Source organism: Balaenoptera physalus (genome assembly GCF_965194825.1).
Source record: "Balaenoptera physalus genome assembly, chromosome: 13".
NCBI lineage: Eukaryota > Metazoa > Chordata > Mammalia > Artiodactyla > Balaenopteridae > Balaenoptera > Balaenoptera physalus.
The window spans coordinates 69,146,495-69,169,038 of record NC_138892.1 but is presented as its reverse complement, the minus strand read 5'-3'; the positions used below and the strand labels follow the sequence as shown (position 1 = coordinate 69,169,038).

The 22,544-nt window shown below is 37.6% G+C and overlaps 1 protein-coding gene across 2 annotated transcripts in view; it reads right to left on the bottom strand.

Moving 5' to 3' along the window:
* Positions 1-22,544, bottom strand: part of NELL2 (neural EGFL like 2) — a 601,925-nt gene that overhangs the window by 493,230 nt on the left and 86,151 nt on the right. For both annotated transcript variants that reach the window (XM_082422567.1, XM_082422566.1), the window contains 6 exons: positions 19,983-20,156; positions 19,800-19,896; positions 16,948-17,020; positions 16,695-16,777; positions 15,329-15,457; positions 13,735-13,837 (listed from right to left, as the gene is read on the bottom strand). In XM_082422567.1, the coding sequence (XP_082278693.1) occupies positions 13,735-13,837; positions 15,329-15,457; positions 16,695-16,777; positions 16,948-17,020; positions 19,800-19,896; positions 19,983-20,156 (659 nt within the window). The remainder of the gene's footprint in view (positions 1-13,734; positions 13,838-15,328; positions 15,458-16,694; positions 16,778-16,947; positions 17,021-19,799; positions 19,897-19,982; positions 20,157-22,544) is intronic.

The window sequence follows — 22,544 nt, the reverse complement described above, 5'->3', positions numbered from 1 at the left end:
TTTAGGAACAGATAATTCTCATGATATGTAAAAGTCATCTGGAAGCATAAATGAGAGAAAATAACCCAAGGAAGTTTTTAGAAAGAAAAATGATGGTTTTTCCAGATAATAACTCATACTAAAAGGCTAAAATAATTCAAATACTGTAGAATCAGTACTATAAGAGACAAATAGATTAATAGAAAATAAGAGAAATCTGGGACTTCCTGGTGGTCCAGTCGTAAAGAATCCACATTCCAATGCAGGGGACACGGGTTCGATCCCTTATCAGGGAACTAAGATCTCACATGCTGGGGCAACTAAACCCACACACTGCAACTTCTGAGCCCGTGCGCCTCTACTAGAGAGCCCATGTGCCACAAACTACAGAGCCCACGCACTCTGGAGCCCGTGTGCCACAACTAGAGAGAGAAAACCCTCACGCCACAACTAGAGAGAAGTCCACGCGCTACAACGAAGAGCCCATGCACTGCAATGAAGATAACACGTGCCCCACCTAAGACCAAAGCAGCCAAAAAAAAATATTTAAAAAAGAAGTCTTGCGGTTGAACTGTATTTCCTAAACACCATCTTACAGACTGATCAAATAGAATAAAATAAAAATATTACAGTAAAATCTTTAAAAAAAAGAAAAAGAAGAGAAATCCTAGAAACAAACCTAAATACATGTAAATACGTAAATATTTAATATAAGATAAAGTGGCATGTTAATCAGTGAACGAAAGAGTTAGTCAACAAATGATACTGGAATTATTGGTAACTTGTTTGGCAAAAAAAAAAAGTTAGCTAGAATTATTATCTCAGGTATGCAAACTAAATCCCAGATTGTTTAAACTTAAAATGAAAAGGGAGGGGCCATTCAGAAATTAGAAGGTAATATTTTTATGAATAAAAAGAGGAAAAGGGGGCTTCCCTGGTGGCGCAGTGGTTGAGAGTCTGCCTGCCAATGCAGTGGACACGGGTTCGAGCCCTGGTCTGGGAAGATCCCACATGCCGCGGAGCAACTAGGCCCGTGAGCCACAACTACTGAGCCTGCGCGTCTGGAGCCTGTGCTCCGCAACAAGAGAGGCCGCGATAGTGAGAGGGCCGCGCACCGCGATGAAGAGTGGCCCCCACTTGCCGCAATTAGAGAAAGCCCTCGCACAGAAACGAAGACCCAACACAGCCATAAATAAATAAATTAAATTAAATTAAAAAAAAAAGAGGAAAAGGTCTTTTTTAGCATGACTCAAAGACTCCATTACATAAAATTTTGAATCTTCTTTATGTTGGAAAATACTAAATAGAAGGAGTAACATTATGAAAATATATTTGCAACATACATAATAGATGAGTTTTAGTATAAAAAGAGCTCTTATGAATCAAAAAGCAAAAATACAAGGAATTAAATTTTAAAGTGGACAATGTAGATAAAAAATTAAATTAAAAAATAAATACAAATTTCCTAGGAACACAGGAAAAAATTCCACAATTCAGATCCTTAGCTCTACTTTTGACCTCTGTCCCAGACTCCAGACTCAAATATATAACTACTTGCCTACATTTCCATTTAAGTGGCTAATACACCTGTCAAACAGAACATATCTAAACTGAACTCTTATCTTAGCCACCCTCCCAAATCCGGCTCAATTATCCATTTTCTCATCTTAGTAGCAACTCCATCCTTCTACTTCTTCAATCCAAAAACTTTGGAGTCATCCTGACTCTTCTCTTTTAACTCATACCCATATCAAGCCATCAGAAAATCCTGTTGTCTCTACCTTAAATATATATCTCTTCTACTTAATGAAGCTACCATCATCTTTTCTCTGGATAACTGCAAAAAAAAAGACCTGCCTTGCTTAAAATGTGCAACTTGCATCCCATTGCCCTTAGGATGAAAATAAAACTCCTTAATCTGACCCCTTCTTATCTCTCCAGCTGCATCTCACATTGTGCCCTTGACTCTCTGCACATCAACCACATCAGCTTCCTTTCACAACATCCTACCTTCCTACACAAAGCCTTTGTATATTAAATTCTCTCAGCCTGAACATTTCTTCCTTCTTCTTTTTACTAGTGTGATGCTATTTATTTATCAGATCTCAACTCAACGTCATTTTCTAAAGGATGCCTTCTCTGATCTCCACGCTAGATGAATTTCACTTACTACAGGTGCTTTATCAACATCTTACTGCTGCAACATTCCACTGCATACTTGATTATAATATGATCAATGCTTGTCTCCCTGACTTGATTATTAGGCTCATGAGGGCAGAGAAAAATCTTATTTTGTTCACCACTGTATCCCCAGTGTGTAGCAGAGAGGTGCTTAATAACTATATTTCAAATTAATGAAAATTATAGGAAAGAGACACAGTGGCAAGATACATGATTTCACCTTTATTTCCCTCAATTTCCATGTGCATAGGACAATCATCCCCTTACTACTATTTCCAGTATTATTCCAAGCTCTCCAGCTCCTAAGCTCATTCCTAGACCTATGGCAAACTCAGCCAGGAGAGTTCATCCAATTCCATTTCACATTCAGCTGATTGTCTCCCCCAGCTCCAAGTCCTACAGCATTTAGAAATCCTGGTCTGAAGGGACATTAATAGATGAAATAAACCAGTGAACAAGTACAATGTTCATCTTGTTCTATACAAGCCCACCCCCTCCCTCCTTCCCGACTAACAAAAGTGACCTTTCTGAGATTCAGGGCCTGAGAAACGTTGGGGGTAAACCATAGGCATCAACACAAATGAGAAATTCTTAACACTGCTTGCTGTGAGATAAACTCATTTGTGCTCAGAAAAGTGCAAATTTTTATTGGTTTAAGGACATGATACTTACCCACAAAATAGTGTGAGAAGAATGTGTTACCCACTGCTTTTATTCTCTTCCTCCAAACGTAATAAAGAATTAGCTTCCCAAATCTAACAATAACAACTCAGGGAAAAAAAAGTTCCTCTTTCATGTCTTCTTATAAATGATGCTACAATAAACTATGAGGATTAGGTTGAATAAAAACTTGAATCGGTTGAATAGCTAACTCTTTGCTAATCAAAGTGTGTCCAGTGTGTTCCACAAAACAGCATCACCCAGGAGCTGGTTAGAAATGCAAACTTTCAGGCCCCACCCCAGAACCACGGAATCATAATTTTCATTTTAACAAGATCCCCAGGTGATTCATATTCCCATTAAAATCTGAGAAGCATGGAGCTAAGCGATGTGCTCCTGCGTACAGGCCTCACAGCTTGTTCAATGAAAATTCAGGTCTCAGGAAACTTACGAATATATGTATCACGGGTCATTGGGATCACTTGCCAACGGTTAAAATCATAAATATTATATCTGTATATGATCTATTACGCTCTGGAGACTTAAAATTCGCTCCTAAGTTTCTGAGTTTGTTGCACAAGTGTTTGTGAGACGTGCCTTTACAATCTGAATTAATATTTATAAGTGAGGGCCACTCTGAAGTCAGCCAGCTCAGAAATGTTTTTATACCAACAATGTAATTAAAGTGTAAAACAAACAATAAGACCAAGATCTGAACATCAAATCCTAAAAACCCGGTGTGGCCCAAAGTCCAGAGATCATATAGCCAGTTCCCCAATAGAGGCAACATTCCAGCAACTGGGGTGAAGAGGGTGTAAATAGCAGCTGTTGTGATTTAGAAGCAAAATCTAGGCAAAGGTTCTAGTATGTAATGTGGATAGAATATTCTAGTAGTAGGACATGGGAGTATAGCAGCCATTCCAAAGAAGAGATATTTTACAAGTTTAACGTTCCTGAGTTGGATGCAGCTCCATTCTTACCACCGCCAACTCCAGTAATGACTTTTAAAGCAATTTCATGTGATTTCATATGTATTTTTTATAGTTAAATAGTTCTGAACTGGAGGCCAGCTTTTGTATAAAAAGAAATGTGCCTGAATTGTACTCTATCACAAGCATCTCTAAACTGAAAAAGAGAATTCTTTTCTGATCCATCCTCACACTGAACTCCTATATCATTATGTTTTCTTCATCTAATTTTTAATCTATACTAATTTTACACAGTCTGTAAATACGTACCAGAGAGCACAGGCCACACACAGGCATCCAGAGGGGAGGCTGGTGATGCTGAATTGCTACTTAATCCGTCCTGTTGGGGACGGTGGGAGCCATGGCTTTATTCTCCAATGGGCACTATGACGTCCATTTACCTTTACTATGCAGTTGGTCTTCCTGACTCACTACTTTCCACAAAATTGCCAAAATCAACTTGTAAGATGCTTTAAATTGCATATGTCTATTTTTCCCTATTCCTAATTTCAAAATGCCATTTTGTCTGATCTCTATTGAGAAGAAAATAAGCTCATTTTTAAAACAATTACCTAACAACACGGCAAATAAGAAGCTGCATTTTCTGTCTAAGATAAATATTTCTTCTTCTCTCAAATTGTGTCTCCCATGAATTATCGCTCTTTTGCTTTGGTATAAATCTCAAATCCTCTCACTCGTTTCAAAGCCTTACACTACTAAGAAGGACTAGCTTTCTGATCACCTAAAGCGTCCCATTTTTAGTCTCCTAGAACTGTGCTAGACAGTTTGATTTAATTATTATTAAAGACAAATTTGCATAAAGCTTTCTTCTGAAGAGTTTGAGGCCATTTAAGCAATGTCATTAGATGGGCAGAGATATTCTTTTGAGAAAATGTAATGGGGCATGAAAAATAATAAAATCCACAAAATACATTTATTCAAGGATCTTAATAATTAAGAGAAATTACAATTCACGGTAAAGAACTAGAGGCTGAGGACTCTCTATTATTTTAAAATAAAACATGATTAAATAGGCATAGCAGGATGCATCAAAATCAGAGGGCAGTACCCGTGTTATGTCTTCTGGAAAGCCACTTTCATTTCAGAAAAAAATAAATTCAATATATTCTCATGCCATCTATGGAATTTACCAAAGATGCAGAACAGCAATTAATTTTAATAATAATTTCCTATGAGCTCACCAGACAATACTCTTTGAGGTAAAACAAGAAAGTTCAGACTTCCATAGACTTATCTTTCATGGAGGGATCTCCCATGAATTGATATTACCTTGTCAAAGTCGCTTGGGAAAAAGAAAAATGCCCCTGGTGCTCTTTTTAAAGACCTCATGAAACTGAGAAAAAAGTGGTGTTTTCAGTTTTCCCTCAGCACTGCCACCAAGTGCTCCTCACTAGAAGGGAAAAACACCCAGCTTTTTGTAATTTAGAGCAAGAAAATAATTGTAGAGCAAAAGCTGACAATATTTAAAAGTGCCACAGTCTCTGACCCAGCAATTCCACCCTCAGCAATTTACTGTATAAAGCCATATAAAAGTGCACCAAGATTATGCAGGAATGACATCCCACAATATTGATTTTCATAAGAAAAACTACAACAACAAATCAGAAACAACAAAAATATCCTTTGAGGGGGAAGAAATAACATTATGATAAATTATACAGTGGAGTACTATGCAGCCGTTTTTAAAAGTTTGTTGATACAGAAATATCTCCAAGATAAAAGTACAGGAAGATGTATGACATCATTTACTGTACATGAAAAGCCTACACACGCATATGTGAGTGGACGCATTGAAAATCACCTGGAAGGATACACAAGAACTGGAAGTTCAGGGGATTTCATGGTGGAAAAAAAAAAAAAAAGAAGTTCAGGGGAGGGAGGAGAAAGGAGATTTTTTACTTTTTATTTTATATCTTTTTGGATGGATGAATGTTTAACGTATGCAGGCGTTATTTTTAGTTAAAACATTAAAAATGCTGGTTGCCAAGGGTGGGTGGGAGGGGTGGCTTGGGAGTTTGGGATTAGCAGATGCAAACTATTATATATAAGATGGATAAACAACAAGGTCCTACTGTATAGCACAGGGAACTATATTCAATATCCTGTTATAAACCATAACGGAAAAGAATATGAAAAAGAATGTTTTATATATATATATATAAAAAACTGAATCACTTTGCTGTACAGTAGAAATTAACACAACATTGTAAATCAACTATACTTGAGTAAAATAAAATTTTTAAAATGCTGTAGTAGGATTAGGAAGAAAGAATGATAGAGTCAAACATCTCAGAACTGTGGAGTACAGGACACAGCAGCAAATCATTGTGACATTGCCATCGTCCTATAATTCTGCCCTGCCTTTGCCTGGTATCTCAGCTCTGCTACAAGCTGACAAATTAACAACAGATTTTTTTATTTTGCTAAAAGATCATTAAAATGTATCATGCAGTGTCTCATACAGTCATTACTCCAAAGGCTATATTGTTAATTATTCTTGCTTATTAATATATTGCCAGTTCAGTGTTTTTTCCTCTGATTTGACATTTATCAGTTTTCATAATGCTTAAAAGATAGCAGTATGCCAAATGTCTGTTTGAAGAGTTTATGAAAAAAATCAGCACAAAATTAATGATAGTGTTCAGGAAGCCTACAGGATTATCTTGATGAAACCTCTCTTTAATAAAACTTAGCTATTTGTCTTTAGTGAAAATACTCCCTATCACAAGTTCAATGACCTTAACTAATACACACGTGAACAATTTTCTCACCCATTTCTTCATACTTACCTATAGAATTAGAAAAGTGTCATAATTCTGTGATTTATCCAGTATTATTTTGAATACTAAATTAAGGTAATTTTGGTGAGAAAAGACAATCCAAACCAAGGCCATGCACTTGATTTACACCAACACCATGAGCACTCAGCTCATTCAATTGTTTGCTGACATAATATTCTTTAAGAACCACAGACATTCAGGAAACTTCCCCAAAATATTGTGTTTGATATGTAACACAACACACCTTCCTTTTGATTGCTATTTCTACCTTTTTCATTATTGCGTAGATCCCCCCGAGTCAGCATTAGCATTCTGGTCATGTAGCCCCTCGTGTCTCTATAAAGCCAAATAATTTATAATCGTTTTCATGCATGAGAACCTCCAGTGCATACTGCATATTTCCCATGCTTCCAGAATTACTGTAGAGACAGCTAAGTTTATTGGTTATGTTGCTCCAAGATTATTTTCTTTTTTAATGTAGCCTATATAAATTATGCGTTTCTTTTTTTTAAGAAAAGAGATTCTTGGTGAACTATATCCCATTGCTTTTTCTTCCTCCTCCCTATATTCACAGGTTTAAAAGTCTCTGAGTCAGTTTCATTACTGCCATTCCTTTCTTTAAAAAATCCCCAAATTACCTGAGTGACTGTCATTTAATCTCTGTCCCTACTTTGCTATGCATTTTAAGTGACAGGGCTAGGTCATCCATATTTGCATGCTAACATGAAAATAAAAGAATCAAACCTCCAAAACTAAAAAACCAAGAAAAATGTTTTTTGGGGCAATGTTTGTATTTAAAAATCTACTCTTATTTTCTATTATTTAAAATTAGGGAAATTGGTCCATAAATGTACGAAAAAGTGCTCATCTTCATTAGTCATCAGGGGAATGCAAATTTGAACTACAGTACAATATGATGTACCAATATAATTTATCATAATGCCTAAAATTAAAAAGACCAAAAATGCCAAGTGTGGGTGAGATTGTGGAGCGACTGGAATGTTCATACACCACTGGTGGGAGGCCAAACTGGAATAAGCACTTTGGAAAACTGTTTTGCTATAGAATAAAACAGTTTTTACCCTGTGGCCAAACAATTCTAAGGTATATACCCATCAGGCATGCATAACACCAAAAAAGATGTAAAGAACATTTATAGAAGGACTATTTATAGAGCCAAAAACTGGAAACCACCTAACTCACTCTTCAATAATAGATTGGATTGTGATACATTAACACAGATGGAACATATACAGCAATAAGTATGAATAAACGACGTCTACATGCAAAAATATGGATGAATCTCACAAACATGATTTTGAATGAAAGAAGCCAGACTCAAAAGAATATATAAAGCATGATAAATTGGTTCCACGTGTAAACTTTGGTCAAGACCTATCCAAAATATTGAGGGTGGAATGGCCTTAAAAAAGAGTAGTACTGTATATCAGAACAGAATTTGAAAAAAAAAAATTACCTTGCATTACAAACTAACTGTTTGATCTTAGAAAAGCAATTTAACCTCCCTGGCTTCATTATTCCTATGTAAAATAGGGATACTGAAGCTTTACCTCCTCAAAAGCAAATTGCTATTCTGAAGATCTCTAGGTCCTATGTAGCTTTAAGATCTATGACCAAATGAGTTTCACTAGTCTGTATTTTCATCAATAAAAACATAAATGATTCTTTTAATAAAAACAGTAATAATAGGTAACTTTGTTCTAAGCACTTTACATATATTACTCATTCAGTCCTCACACCAACCCTTACATATAATATCATGGATGAGGAAACTGAGACTCTGAGAGGTTAAGTAACTTGACCGAAGTTGCACAGCTAATAAGCTAATAAGCAGTAGAACCAGAATTCAAACCCAGAAAATCTAACTCTATAACCCACATGCTTAACCACTCAATATGCAAAGATATCAAAAGTCCATTTTATCTAAACTAAGAGGGTTTTTAAATTAAGTTTAAAACAATATGATATCTAATCAGCACAAAACATATTAAAATGTAATCTATATTACATATTAAAACTCTGATTTTGTTCAGCCAAAATAATGATTTTAATTTATTCATATAAATCTGGCCTCTTTGAGAAAACACCAATTAAAATAACTATGGCTACTAGGCAAGCACCAACCAATTCTGACGGTCATATTCACATTTCCTGTATTTGATGCCTTTCTAGAAATGGAGAGGAAATCTGCCTTCCTTGTTGTTGTTTATTAAAACATAGCCTTTTCTGCAAAAGTCATTACAGCATTAGTTCAGATTTGCTTCAGATTCCCTATTTTCATGAATCACTTTTTCTGTGAAGCAGAGCTCTGTGCTCAAACTTGAATCTACAGTCCACTGAAAGAAAATAAATGAATTCACTGAATACTTTAAAAATGTTTTCTAAGTTCAGTGATTTTAGTAACTTTCTATTTCCTAGAACTTTAGTTGATTATTTTCTGACAATTTTTTAAACTGGGTTGAGATTTTATGTACTTTAATTAGTTTGACTTCATCCTATTTCAGATCTAATGTCACCCAAAATATTTATACTTTACATTTTCTAGAGCTGCCTTGAATTTGCGTCAGTCAGTCTTGCTGTGGGCTAGTTGAGAGCCTGGGACTGGAATAAAGGGTACGGCAGTGGTGGCTGAAAAGTAAGCAGAGTGGTACTCTGCGTACTTCGTAATTTCACCTAGACTTAGCCAGAACCCCAAATGGCTTTGTATGGTAAGCTTAGTTACCAATCGATGAAAGTAGATCACTGAGATTAATTATAGCAGGTGGTTTTAAAGAGGGAAGTAGGCTGGCAAAGCGCAGCACTTTCAGATAGAATTTCTCTGGCACATCGAACTAAATGTGTGTTCTTGGGCAAGTCACATAATCCCTCTAATGAGGACGACGGAGACAATGCCTACCTTATACAGTTACTGTGAAGTCCACCTGAGGAGCAAAGTATGTGCCTTCTAATCGGAGGAAGTGATATGACTTCATTATAGTTGTGACTATTATTACCTTAATGATTTGGCACTGGTGCATTCTTGCCTTTGGATTTCATCCTCTGTTTAACTCCACCACAGTGGCTCAACGGTAGAGGCATAAAAGGTTTAGCCCCTCCTCCCAACGCTTTGCTTATGTCGAGTCAAATAAAGAAAAGTGACAGGCTTGGTTCTCTCTGACTTCTTTCCCAGAACAACAACCTTCTTACTATTCAACAGTATTTATATTTGGATAAAGAGCTAGAGCTGAAGTTACAGAGGGAAAATATAAAGCAGGCTGCAAAATAGGGCTGCTCAGAGTTGCACAAACAACTCTGAAGCAGCAAGGCTGAAAGCAGTAAATAAAGAACACCAGAAAGGACTGGCCGCGTGCACGTGCTTTGTTCCTTTCAGCCTTGGCAGAGTAACAGTTCAGCGGTTCGGTTACATGTTTTCCCTTCCGAGGGCTTTAGAAACAATAAATGATTAATCTCTTTAAATAGTTCTCACTAAAGAATATACTTTGTTAATTTTATGTCATTAAAAAGGCTATGGAGCCAAAGAGTTTCAAAGATCAAATGAGTGCAGCGTGTAAGAGGAAGGCTGTGGTGAAATGTCTATTTAGGTCTTCCGCCCATTTTTTTATGCTGGAGAGGGTGTGGAGAAAAGGGAACCCTCCTGCACTGTTGATGGGAATGTAAATTGATACAGCCACTATGGAGAACAGTGTGAAGGTTCCTTAAAAAACTAAAAATAGAACTACCATATGACCCAGCAAGCCCACTCCTGGGCATATACCCTGAGAAAACTATAATTCAAAAGGACACATGTACCCCAATGTTCACTGTAGCACTACTTACAATAGCCAGGACATGGAAGCAGCCTAAATGTCCAACGATAGATGAATGGATAAAGAAGATGTGGTACATATATACAATGGAATATTACTCAGCCATAAAAAGGAACAAAACTGGGTCATTTGTAGAGATGTGGATGGACCTAGAGTACTTCATACAGAGTGAAGTCAGCCAGAAAGAGAAAAACAAATATCGTATATTAACGTATATATGTGGAATCTAGAAAAATGGTACAGATGAACCTACTTATAGGGCAGGAATAGAGACGCAGATGTAGAGAACAGACATGTGGACACAGAGGGGGAAGGGGAGGGTGGGATGAATTGGGAGATTAGGTTTGACATAAATACACTACCATGTGTAAAACAGATAGCTAGTGGGAACCTGTTGTATAGCACAGGGAGCTCAGTTCGGTGCTCTGTGACGACCTAGATGGGTGGGATGGGGGTGGGAGGGAGGTCCAAGAGAGGGGATATAGGTATACATATAGCTGATTCACTTCATTGTATAGCAGAAACTAACACAACATTGTAAAGCAATTTTACTCCAATAAAAATAATAATAATAATAATAAAGAGGAAGGCTTATGTTTGTGTTTTAAAAAGTAAAACACATAGAAATTATATTCCACTGAAATTAAGTTCTCGTAAATTATAACACTGATACTACTGGGGAAATTTACATAGGAAAATGATACTGTTTCCTTCCCCTCATATGTAACAGTGAAACACACACACACACACACACACACACACACATACACAAACACACAGAACATCATGGATCTGTATAACTATTAGCTTCTTCCACTTTCAGCACATATGAAAATCTGAACTATCTAAACAAGTCAGCTAATGATTGTTAAATTTATTGTAAATATTATTTATCCTTTATAAAATATTTTTTGCAAAACTTTTCAGAAGCACATTTCCTGAAATACTTCTAGTGACTGTTTTTAAATTTATGCATGTGGATATTGTATATTGCGTTTATATGAAATGCCCAGAATAAGAAAATACATAGGAACAGAAAGTAGATTAGCGGTTGCCAGGGGTTGGCAGGAGAGGGGAGGGCAGAATGATTCTTAACGGTTATGGGGTATCTTTCTGGCATAATGAAAATGTCCTGGAATTAGGTAGTGATGATGGTTGAACAACCTTACAAATATACTAAAATATACTGAATTGTACACTTTTTTAATGGGTAAATTACATAGTATATAAATTATACTCAATAAAAAGTTATGTTATTTCTTTTCTGCATAAAAAATTTTGTGCATGAGACACATTCCCAAATAATCTCTAATAATATTTACCATATGAACTAAATAATTATTTCTCGTAGGAAAAAAAAAATCTATGGGTGTTTACTGAAAATATCATGTTAGCCCTCATAAAATGTTGAATTCATCAGAACCAGAGGTTCAAATACTCGAAATACAACCAACTATAGGACACAAATCCTCTATATTCCACGGCACTCATATCACTGAATATGACCAGAAAGACAAAGTCACTTAATCCTTATTATTTTTTAACCGCATGAAATGAAAGACTCAAATGAATTATTTTGATACCTCTCCAGTGATGCTATGGTCCCCTCATTGATCACTTACTTGCAGCTTTCACTATTTTATGTATGAGATACAGTTGATTTCCAATCATTAACACCAAAGTCTGCCAGAAGCACTTTGCATTAATGAATTTCAAAATATTTTACCATTTCATTAAGTCTAACTACATGCTTTCTGGGAAGATTTCAAGCACAGTCTGATTTAATAGGCAGCTTACTGTTGGTAACAGAGACAAATGGTGAAAGCAGAACTGAAATTCACAACTTCTGACTAATCCATCTATCATGATGGTCCATTATTTCAATCAGCCTGTCTCTAATAAAATCAACATCACTTAATGTAAATGTGAATGTAAATATTCACAGGTAACAATGTAGAAGTATCAGTGGAAAGGATGAAAGAAATAAAAGCCAAAAGTATGATTCCTGCTACTGTTGTGTTATGACTATAAAGTCCTAGAGAGGGACCTTCTTCCTCCTACCTCCAAGCATCTACGAAGAAAACTACAGAATATCGTCACGAGCTTTTCATTATTAATACAAGTTCAAGGAAGAACTCAGATTACCCCTCACCAAGGAAATTAGCTGGTGACATGTGTGAGAACGACTGCATTCAACCTTTCCTGGTTCAGCCAAATCTACTTGACTAGGCTAATACACTCTCATGAAATGGATTGGATTCAAGGTAAAGTCTAACAAAATTAAATATACATGAGCTCCTGAGGGAATTACATCAATGGACTACAAAGCGACTTCCTGATTTTTCTCTGAGAACTTGTCACTCCACCAGAAGGAGCACCTTGCACACTGTGTAGGCAAGAGGAAGGTACGGCAGTGGTAAAGGAGACCAGTGAGCATCAAATCCCTAGAAAGAGCAGCTGTTACTTGCGTTTCCCTCTCCCTTGCCCTCCCCCCTTTCTGTCTTGTGGGCGTGCGCGTGCATGTGTGTGTATGCTTATACTGCACTTACACAGCCCTATATAGTCTGCAAACTTTGTAACAACCCAGTTTTCATATATGTTACTATTGCATGGTAAAAAAAATAATAATAATAGCTAAATTTTAAATGCTACTTTTAACATGGACTTAAGGCAATCTTTTAAAGTGTAAGTAATAGAGATGCGATGATTTATGTTATTAAATAAATGATTTAGAACCCATCTGAGGATAGCTATCGATTCAAAGAGCATTTCCAGACATCAGAAGTGAACTGCATACAACAGCTGCTAAAAGGCAGACGGCTTCCTCATTCAGTGGCATGAGCCTCTTTTTATGAATTAAGATCATGGCCCTGCCCTGTCCACACTGGACAATCCTATAACAATGAGCACTTCTGTGGTTTGGACTAATAGAGTTTTGTATCTTCTGCTGTTGAAGGTCACTTGTATCTTGGATTTTCTTGTTTATCTTGACTGAGTGTGGACTATTCTCAACCTAGTTGAGAGGTATTTGTATCAGGCAGTGTTAATGAGAGAAACGCCTTCCACTAAGTTTCTTACCTATCTTTGCTACTACTGTCACTATACAGAATAGATTCCTCCAAGAATAACTTTCTTGCTAAAATACAAGTATAGCACCTTTAAGTGGAAAAGAACTGCTCAACCAAAATAGAGAAGGTATTTCCATTATTTCTAAAAGCTATTTAGCTTACCCAGATTAAACCAATGATGGGTGAATATTTATTAATACAAAGCTTTATTTTTTCCAAAAAAAGTATTCATCATAAAAGTTATGCTCACATTTGCATTCCTTACAGCACTTGCCATCCACGTATGCAGGAGCCGACTTGAGGGGGCAGTCAGGATTTGGGCAAATCAGAGTCTCACACTGGATGGTTCCATTCTGAGAAGAAAACAGTATTTTAAAGAATTTCCAAGTTGCAGCTTGGTAGCTTTCAAGTATTGTTTAATATATTTCTTAAATTTCAAACTCTTCATGTAAAATGTCATAAATACCACTATTCTCTTTGGTTATTCTACAGCAAAACCCATAATAATACAGTAAAACCCACAGTAATACAAGTCGGGTCATAACACAGATGGTGATTGGCTCCATCTTCTGTCCAGCAACTGAGCTAGAGTTCTCACCTCCTCTTGTGAAGTGGATGAGGACAGGTGTGGAGGGAAGGGCACCTGCTGACAGGGAAACAGCAGGCTGAGGGTCAGCCTGGGGCACTCGTGTCTCCCCAGATGACTCACAAAATGAGCATCAACAAAGGAGGAGATTTTTGGAAGAGCTGCTGCCGCGCTGGAGACCCAGTCTCAGGATGCCGAAATCTTCCCAAGGATATTTAAGCTTGGACAGGCCACCACCATGAATTGATGCTGACAATCATCACAAGAGGTGCCACACTGCAAAGGGGACCTCAAGGAATTGGATTCCCAAAGGTCACCCAGAACTCCCAGATAGGTTAGCTGCTTTTCTAGTCGCTTTATTGAGTTCACCATACCACATCTTGTATTTTACTCAATTTGATTTTTGGCGCCCATTTAACAAGTTGGGAAGGTTTTACTGTATTTGTCAAATGCTATGACTTTAATAGGAATATATGTTCCTGAACAGAAATCATACAAAGCAGGCACACACGTACACACATGTACAGTTATTTCACAGCTAACTTTGACCTTCTTACATCATGATGTTCCACTTTTGAATAAACTGGATGAACTTGGGAAAAAATTTTTTAGACCTCTTGACTTCTTTCCAGTCAACCAGTTTTAACAGATAATTCACGTGGAATTTAAAAGTTCAAAACTAAACTCATTTTGAACTTTTCTTTGAAAATGAACTTACATGTGTGAAATAATAATGCACTAAATATTCTACTTAATTAGTGAGCAATTAAAGAACTCAAACTTATTTATACTCTATAATTATATTCCACTGTATTAGTAAACTTTTAAAGATTATTTAAACTCCATTATTTGTTTGTACAGCCCAATCTGGACACAGTATTTCCTGTTGTACTTAATTTAGTTTTATCAAAATGCATTAATAAAACATGAGGGGAAAATCCCTGGAAAAGTTAAGGATAACAGGATAGAATCCTTTGGGAATCCCTTTACTGACCCAATTTAAATTGTTAACTTCATGTGTGGACCAATAAACTTAAAACTTTATAGCATTCTTAAACCTTAATCATCTTTATAGGCTAGAAAGTGTCTTCAATAATGCAACACACAGTTCTTTAGATTTGACCGGGTTTACTGGCACTTTAGTGTTGTGTCTTGAGGAAATGGGTCTTGAAATTTTCATGATGACATTGTTTTAATAAATTTTTAAAGAGTGGGGACATCTGAGTTCCCTTAGTCTGAACTCCAGCAAAAGCCATACCAGGCATGTGCAGTTCTTACAGCCATCTGTCCACGACTCAAATTCTCGGTAGGTGGTTCCCTTCATGGTGCAAGTCCTTTCACAATAGCACTGGTCCAATCTATTCATTCGCTGTTCAGCTCGAGACAGCTGTGGCACAAAGGAAGAGGTTCATATTGTTCACCATTCCAGCAATGCAGAAAGGCAAAATACTCCAACAGGCATCTGACTGTTTTTCAGGTGAATAGCTGTAATGATGGCTGTGCCCATCAACTATTTATTATAAATATACGTAAGCCTTTATTTTTTTCATTTTATTCTTTTCCATTGTGATCTATTACAGGATATTGAATATAGTTTCCTGTGCTATACAGTAGGCCCTTATTGTTTATCCACTCTATATATAATAGTTTGCATCTGCTAATCCCAAACTCCCAATCCATCCCTCCCTCACCCACCTCCCCCTTGGCAACCACAAGTCTGTTCTCTATGTGTGTGAGTCTTTTTCTGTTTCATAGGTAAGTTCATTTGTGTCATATTTTAGATTCTACATATAAATGATATCGTATGGTATTTGTCTTTCTCTTTCTGACTTACTTAATTAGTATGATAATCTCTAGGTCCACCCATGTTGCTGCAAATGACTTAAGCCTTTAATTTAAAAGAAAGGATTTTTTCCCCTCTTCTTTTTGTAGTAAACTTGCCCCCTGCCTTTGGGGGGAAAAAAGCAGGATTTATATGATGCAAAAGAAGGCTAAGTCAAAATAGCATCATCCACAATGCAGAGAAGCATTTTCCATTTTTAAAAATGTTTAATTTCATGACTATGTATGTTTGCTCGAGTGCAAACATAATTTCAGAATATATATTGGGTCAGAAACAAATCACTGATATACAACACAACTTTCAGGTCATACGTAACTGCTATGCAACATGACAACAGCCTGGTGAGACTATAGGTAAACTTGATACAGGCTTAAGACAGCCAATATTCCTACAACTGTAACACAGTGGTAGAAAGATTTTGTGGGACCATTTCCTTGACATAATTCTAGTGCTCATATTCTTTACAATGTCCTCTGGGCTCCTTCCTTGCAAAGAAAAACTAAATAATAATAAAAACTAAATTAAACAATAAATCCTACTGTCGTAATAAGCAGGGGAGTAATCTGCCTCATTCTTGATTTACTGAATCATTTGTTATACAGATGGCAAGGGTTTGAATATTTATAAGCCCCTTTCCTGAGCAGGGATTTCGGTTCAGTCCTGGTACATGGTAGGGTATAAGAAAAGTCTCAAAGGTGAACAACTGTGGTTATAAAAGGAATTGTAAGGAACCTCAAGGATTTTTGAGCTCCCCCAGACTCTATTTCTAAGGAGCTTTTACCTTGGCTGATGTTTTGGCTAAAATGTCCTGCAGCTCCATGATTTTCTGCACGAGTCCATGAAAGTCATTGCAAGTTGGACAGGCTAGAATTACAAACACCACATTGGTCAAGTTATATTTATAAGGAGTTCAATCTGGTTAAGTCTATGCTGACAACTAATATATGAGAACTCCAATTTCAAACTGACATTTTGGACAAAACTAAGCAAGAAGCATACTTTTCATTACACGGTGCGAGAACTAATGGACTTACTGCGATTAAGATCTGGGCACTGAGCAATAAATCCTTGGGGCATGACAAGTAATTGCACGTCTTGCATTATACCCTGTGTGAGAAAAAATTTTGAAAAAGACGTATTACTTTCATCTACCCAAATTATGTTCAACAGTCAAGTTCATGAAGGGAAACATTACAGGATAGACTCACCAAAATCCCTGAATAAAATCTTTTTGAATACATTGCTTTGACTTCAAACCAAAGGGAAAGAAAAACATCAGGCAGGCAAAATAGATGATTACCTACGTACTTTCTTATTGATAATATTTTCAAAGCCTTAAGATTAAATGTCAAGATATAATTAAGAGGCAATAGTATGTGTTTGGGGAAGTTATTTTTAGTTAGCCACTGAAGAAAGGCTTGAAAATGACCTTTAAAAATCAACCTGAAAATCACTTGGTTTCAACAACAGTGAAACTGATACCAGTTTTAAGTTAACTGCAATCATCAAAAAGAAAACAAGAGAAAAGCTAAGTCATAAGAGCAATGTTTATTTGAGCATTTCTTGTTTCTCGGTTGGATATTTTAAAGTGAATTTCTCAATTTAAAAAGGACAAGAGGGCTTCCCTGGTGGCGCAGTGGTTGAGAATCTGCCTGCCAATGCAGGGGACACGGGTTCGAGCTCTGGTCTGGGAAGATCCCACATGCCACGGAGCAACTGGGCCCGTGAGCCACAATTACTGAGCCTGCGCGTCTGGAACCTGTGCTCCGCAACAAGAGAGGCCGCGGTAGTGAGAGGCCCGCGCACCGCGATGAAGAGTGGCCCCCGCTCGCCGCAACTAGAGAAAGCCCTCGCACAGAAACGAAGACCCAACACAGCCAAAAATAAATTAATTAATTAATTTTAAAAAAAAAACAAAAACAAAAAACTGCTGCCTCATGCAAGAGTTAACCTCCTCAGCTTCCAGTTTCCCTTTCTGGGGGAACAAACTTTAAAAAAAAAAAAAAAAAAAGGACAAGAGATTTATTAAACAGCTACAGCAAGACTTAGTGATGAGTCCTTAGGAGTACAGAAAGTTTAGCCTAAAATTTTTTTAAATGCCAACTGGAAATGACCCATTTTATACAGAAGGTCACATCACATGTCTACATGTGAAGTTTACATGCATCCTTTGTCATTAAGATATAATTAGCTTCCAGCTTACAAGGCTCTTAAAGCAATGGCCAAATGGTAGCTCAGAAACGACCTCATCAGACACACTCCAGCTGTCCCTTTCATTCACCACCCCTCTCTCTTCCTTCAACATCTTTATATATTTTCTTTAAGTAATATTTCACTTTATCCCTTTGAAAAATGGAAATAGAACGTTTAATGTCAGAGGTGACATACCAACATATTATTAAGACAATTTTGAATGTACCTACAAAGATTTACTAGTCAAATCCTGGCCTATATATCTTCTACATATTTAATCTGATTAATAGCATGGTACAAAAACAGTGTCAGTGTAAATGATAAATATTTAAGTATATTATGTGGCAATTGCTGGATCTGCTGTTTGCTTGGGGCTTGGATCAGGCAAGCAACTTGTATACAACAAAATCCTATCACTTGGTAGCAGCAACATGAAAGCAAAGCTACCATGTAGAGTTCTATAGGTTGTGCACTGCCCAAATCTAGTGAGCACCATTTACAGTCTACAGTAAAAATTATGGCCCCTAGAATAGTACACATAACGGACGTGTGAGAAGGTTTCTGACGCCACATCTGGGCTCCATGGGGAAGAGTGCCATGATTAAATAGAGGAGAGACTCGGCACCTGTAGCACAAACTTGCTATCCATTATGTGGGAAAAGAGCACTGATTTTTCAGGACTCACAAGCATGGGATCAATTCCCCATGACTGGCTTTGGATAAGTTGTTTAACCTCTCTGAACAGGTTTATGCATATGTAAAAGAGATTTTAAAAAAATTAAAAAGGCCCTGCACCAAGGCTAGCAAGACTAGGATTCGATGAAATAACATATTCAAAGCACTTAGTTTCCAGGTGGCAGTTTAAGTAAGTTTTAAAAATACCTTTTCCGGGAATTCAAACCTTTCTTTGAACACAATTTTAAAGTTACTGGTACCTACTCTAGCTAGAAATCCATGAGTTAGACACATCACCTATCATTCTTTCATTTAACAACCATCAGTCGATCCTCTTCTGTATGACAGGCGGTGTCAGAGTCATTGGGGGGAAAATGATTACACTATGGGCTTGTAGTCAAGCAATTTTCTGGACTTTATTTCCTCAACCTTAAAATACTGAAAGTTAAATGGTATGTCTTTTAGATCCCGTGATGCAATTCCATGGAGTGTGTCTCTAAATAGACAATAAGAAAAAGATATAAATTATAACTGCTTTCTAGCTTTAATGGATTTGTGCATATATATGTATTCCTTTCTCACTTTCAGAAGTACAAAGAGACCATGAATAATGAATATTGAAAAGTTTTAATCCTCTATTATTAACACCCCTATAAAAGTATCATCAAAGGTTATATTTCAAAGGTAGAGAGTTTATTTGTATATTAACATTTTAGATTTTTATTACTTTGAGTGCCTGATTTCAAGAAGATGTTAACTGCCCTGATTGAGCCTTGTGATTGTCTCTGTTATGTCTAAAGTTCAAACTCATTCAGGAAAAAAAGAGAAAATAGTGCTGACCGGCTAAATTAAATGCCAGTGTAAAAAAAAAACTAAAACAGAAATAGACACAAATAGAAAAAAACTATACACATCAAATTATTTTGCTTTACACCATAAAAAGCAAAACGTACTTTTCCGAATTCATTAAAAAGCATTTATATTTACACTTTACGCTCAGAGTTTAGTCAGAAGATACCTTAAAATATCCGTGTGCATTATTTCTCTGTCCCAGCCAAAATGATGTGCCCACAGGCAAGTCTGTGGAAGGCTTTTCCACGACTCTTTCATATATTCTGCAAAGAAGCATCAGGTAAGTAATGTGCATTAACCATCGTTTCTTAGAATCTTCCATTACCTGAACTGAGAACATTTCACTTACTTATTGCAGTCGACGTGTAAAATCAAGTGGGAGGCACTGATGGCTAAGGAGAGCTTGTGCCACTTATCATCAGCCAAAATGTAAGGAAACACTTCTGTGTGAGGATGGTGGCTGCCGGAGTGGTAGTGCAGTCTGACTTCATTCCGATGGCCGCTGCTTTCCAGTTCCAGGTACCTGCACAGAGAAGAAGAATCACACGAGGCCCATTGAAAATAAGGCTCAAAAATGATGTACATGACCTCTGTCTCCAGAAAGATGGAACAGACATACTTTTCCTATTCCTCCCAGTAAGTACAATTAAACAGTATATTATAAAACAAACAATAAGAGTCTGAAAGATGGAGAAAATTTTTAAAAAATGCAAGGGCACTCAGGGCCCGAGTAACAACAGAATGGTGAGTGACGTGGGTTTTCTTTTTGCCTCATATATGCCAGTCTTGTAGCTGGAGAAGCCAGCAACCTGGAAATACCAATGGATGCAGACAAAACAATTCCCCTCAAAAGCCTGCTCACTCCAGCTAAAGTACCAAAAAAGGAGAAGCCCAGAAAGGCAAAAACTTTTAGAGAACAACCACTCTATTCCAGCCAAGTACCACAGGAAAAACTGTGATTCCATCCCCAAACATGTCAGCAAAGGCTAAGTGGGGAGTCTAGATTTCCACTCTCTTGAGGCAGAAATCAGGTACCCAACACCTCTGCCAGGGTGGTGCCAGCAAAGGCCAACTAGAGAGCCAAGAATTGTAACCCTGTCAGCCAGTAATGAGATGAACGATGGCATCAGTGGAGACCATGTTCCATCCCTAGTAACAAACCACACTGCCTTCTCAGAGGAGGCCTAGTGGAGAGTCAGAACTTTCACCATCACCCTGCAGTAATGACACCATCCCTACCAGAGTGTCTGGTAGAGACCATGTGGGCAGTTGGAACTTCCACCCCCTCACCCAGAAATAATAAAAGTTCTCACTTAATTGTCAACTGAAGGCCTAGTAGGGAACATGGATTTCTAGTTCCACCTGGAAATAACAAGATGACACCCCCTCATCCTCTGCCAGTGCATTGTCAGAGAAAGTCACATAAAATATGGAGTTTAAATGAGATCCAAGACTTAGAACACCATACAAATATATCCATGTTTCAAACCAAGTCTCAAAACATTATACAAAAATATCCAAGTTTCAATCAAAAATCAAACACCATACCAAGAATCAGTAAGATCTCAAATATAATGAAAAAAGACAATCAATAGATATCAACATCACAAGATGACAGAGATGTGAAAATTACCTGACAAAGATTTTAAAGAAGCATTGATTAAAATGAGCAATTACAAACATATTTGAACACACTTGAAACAAATGAAAAAAAGTTAGAGGCTGAGATTGGTTCAAGATGGTGGAGTACAAGGATGTGCTCTCCCTCTTGCAAGAGCACTGGAATCACAACTAACTGCTAAACAATCATCAACAGGAAGACACTGGAACTCACCAAAAAAGATACCCCACATCCAAAGATAAAGGAGAAGCCACAATGAGATGGTAGAAGGGGCACAAGCACAATAAAATCAAATCCCATAATGGCCAGATGGGTGACTCACAAACTGGAGAACACTTATACCACTGAACTCCACCCACTGGAGTGAAGGTTCTGAGCCCCATGTCAGGCTTCCCAACCTGGGGGTCCAGCAACGGGAGGAAGAACTCCGAGAGAATCAGACTTTGAAGGATAGCAGGATTTGATGGCAGGGCTTCGACAGGACTGGAGGAAACAAAGACTCCACTCTTGGAGGGCACACACAAAGTAGTGTGCACATCAGGACCCAGAGGAAGAAGCAGTGACTCCACAGGAGACTGGACCAGAACTACCTGCTAGTGTTGGAGGGTCTCCTGCAGAGGCGGGGATGGCACTGTCCCACCGTGAGGACAAGGACACTGGCAGCAGAAGTTCTGGGAAGTACTCCTTGGAGTGAGCCCTCCCAGAATCTGCCATTACCCCCACCAAAGAGCCCGGGTAGGCTCCAGTGTTGGGTTGCCTCAGGCCAAACAACCAACAGGGAGGGAACCCAGCCCCACCCATCAGCACACATGTGGATAAAAGTTTTACTGAACTCTGCCACCATAGCAACACCCAGCTCTACCTACCACCAGTCCCTCCCATCGGGAAGCTTGCACAAGCCTCTTACATAGTCTCATCCACCAGAGGGCAGACAGCAGAATCAAGGACTACAATCCTACAGCCTGTAGAACAAAAACCACATTCACAGAAAGATAGACAAGATGAAAAGGCAGATGGCTATATACCAGATGAAGGAACAAGATAAAACCACAGGAAAACAACTAAATGAAGTGGAGATAGGCAACCTTCCAGAAAAAGAATTCAGAATAATGATAGTGAAGATGACCCAGGACCTCGGAATAAGAATGGAGGCAAAGATCGAGAAGATGCAAGAACTGTTTAACAAAGACCTAGAAGAATTAAAGAACAAACAAACAGAGATGAACAATACAGTAACTGAAATGAAAAACACACTAGAAGGAATCAATAGCAGAATAAATGAGGCAGAAG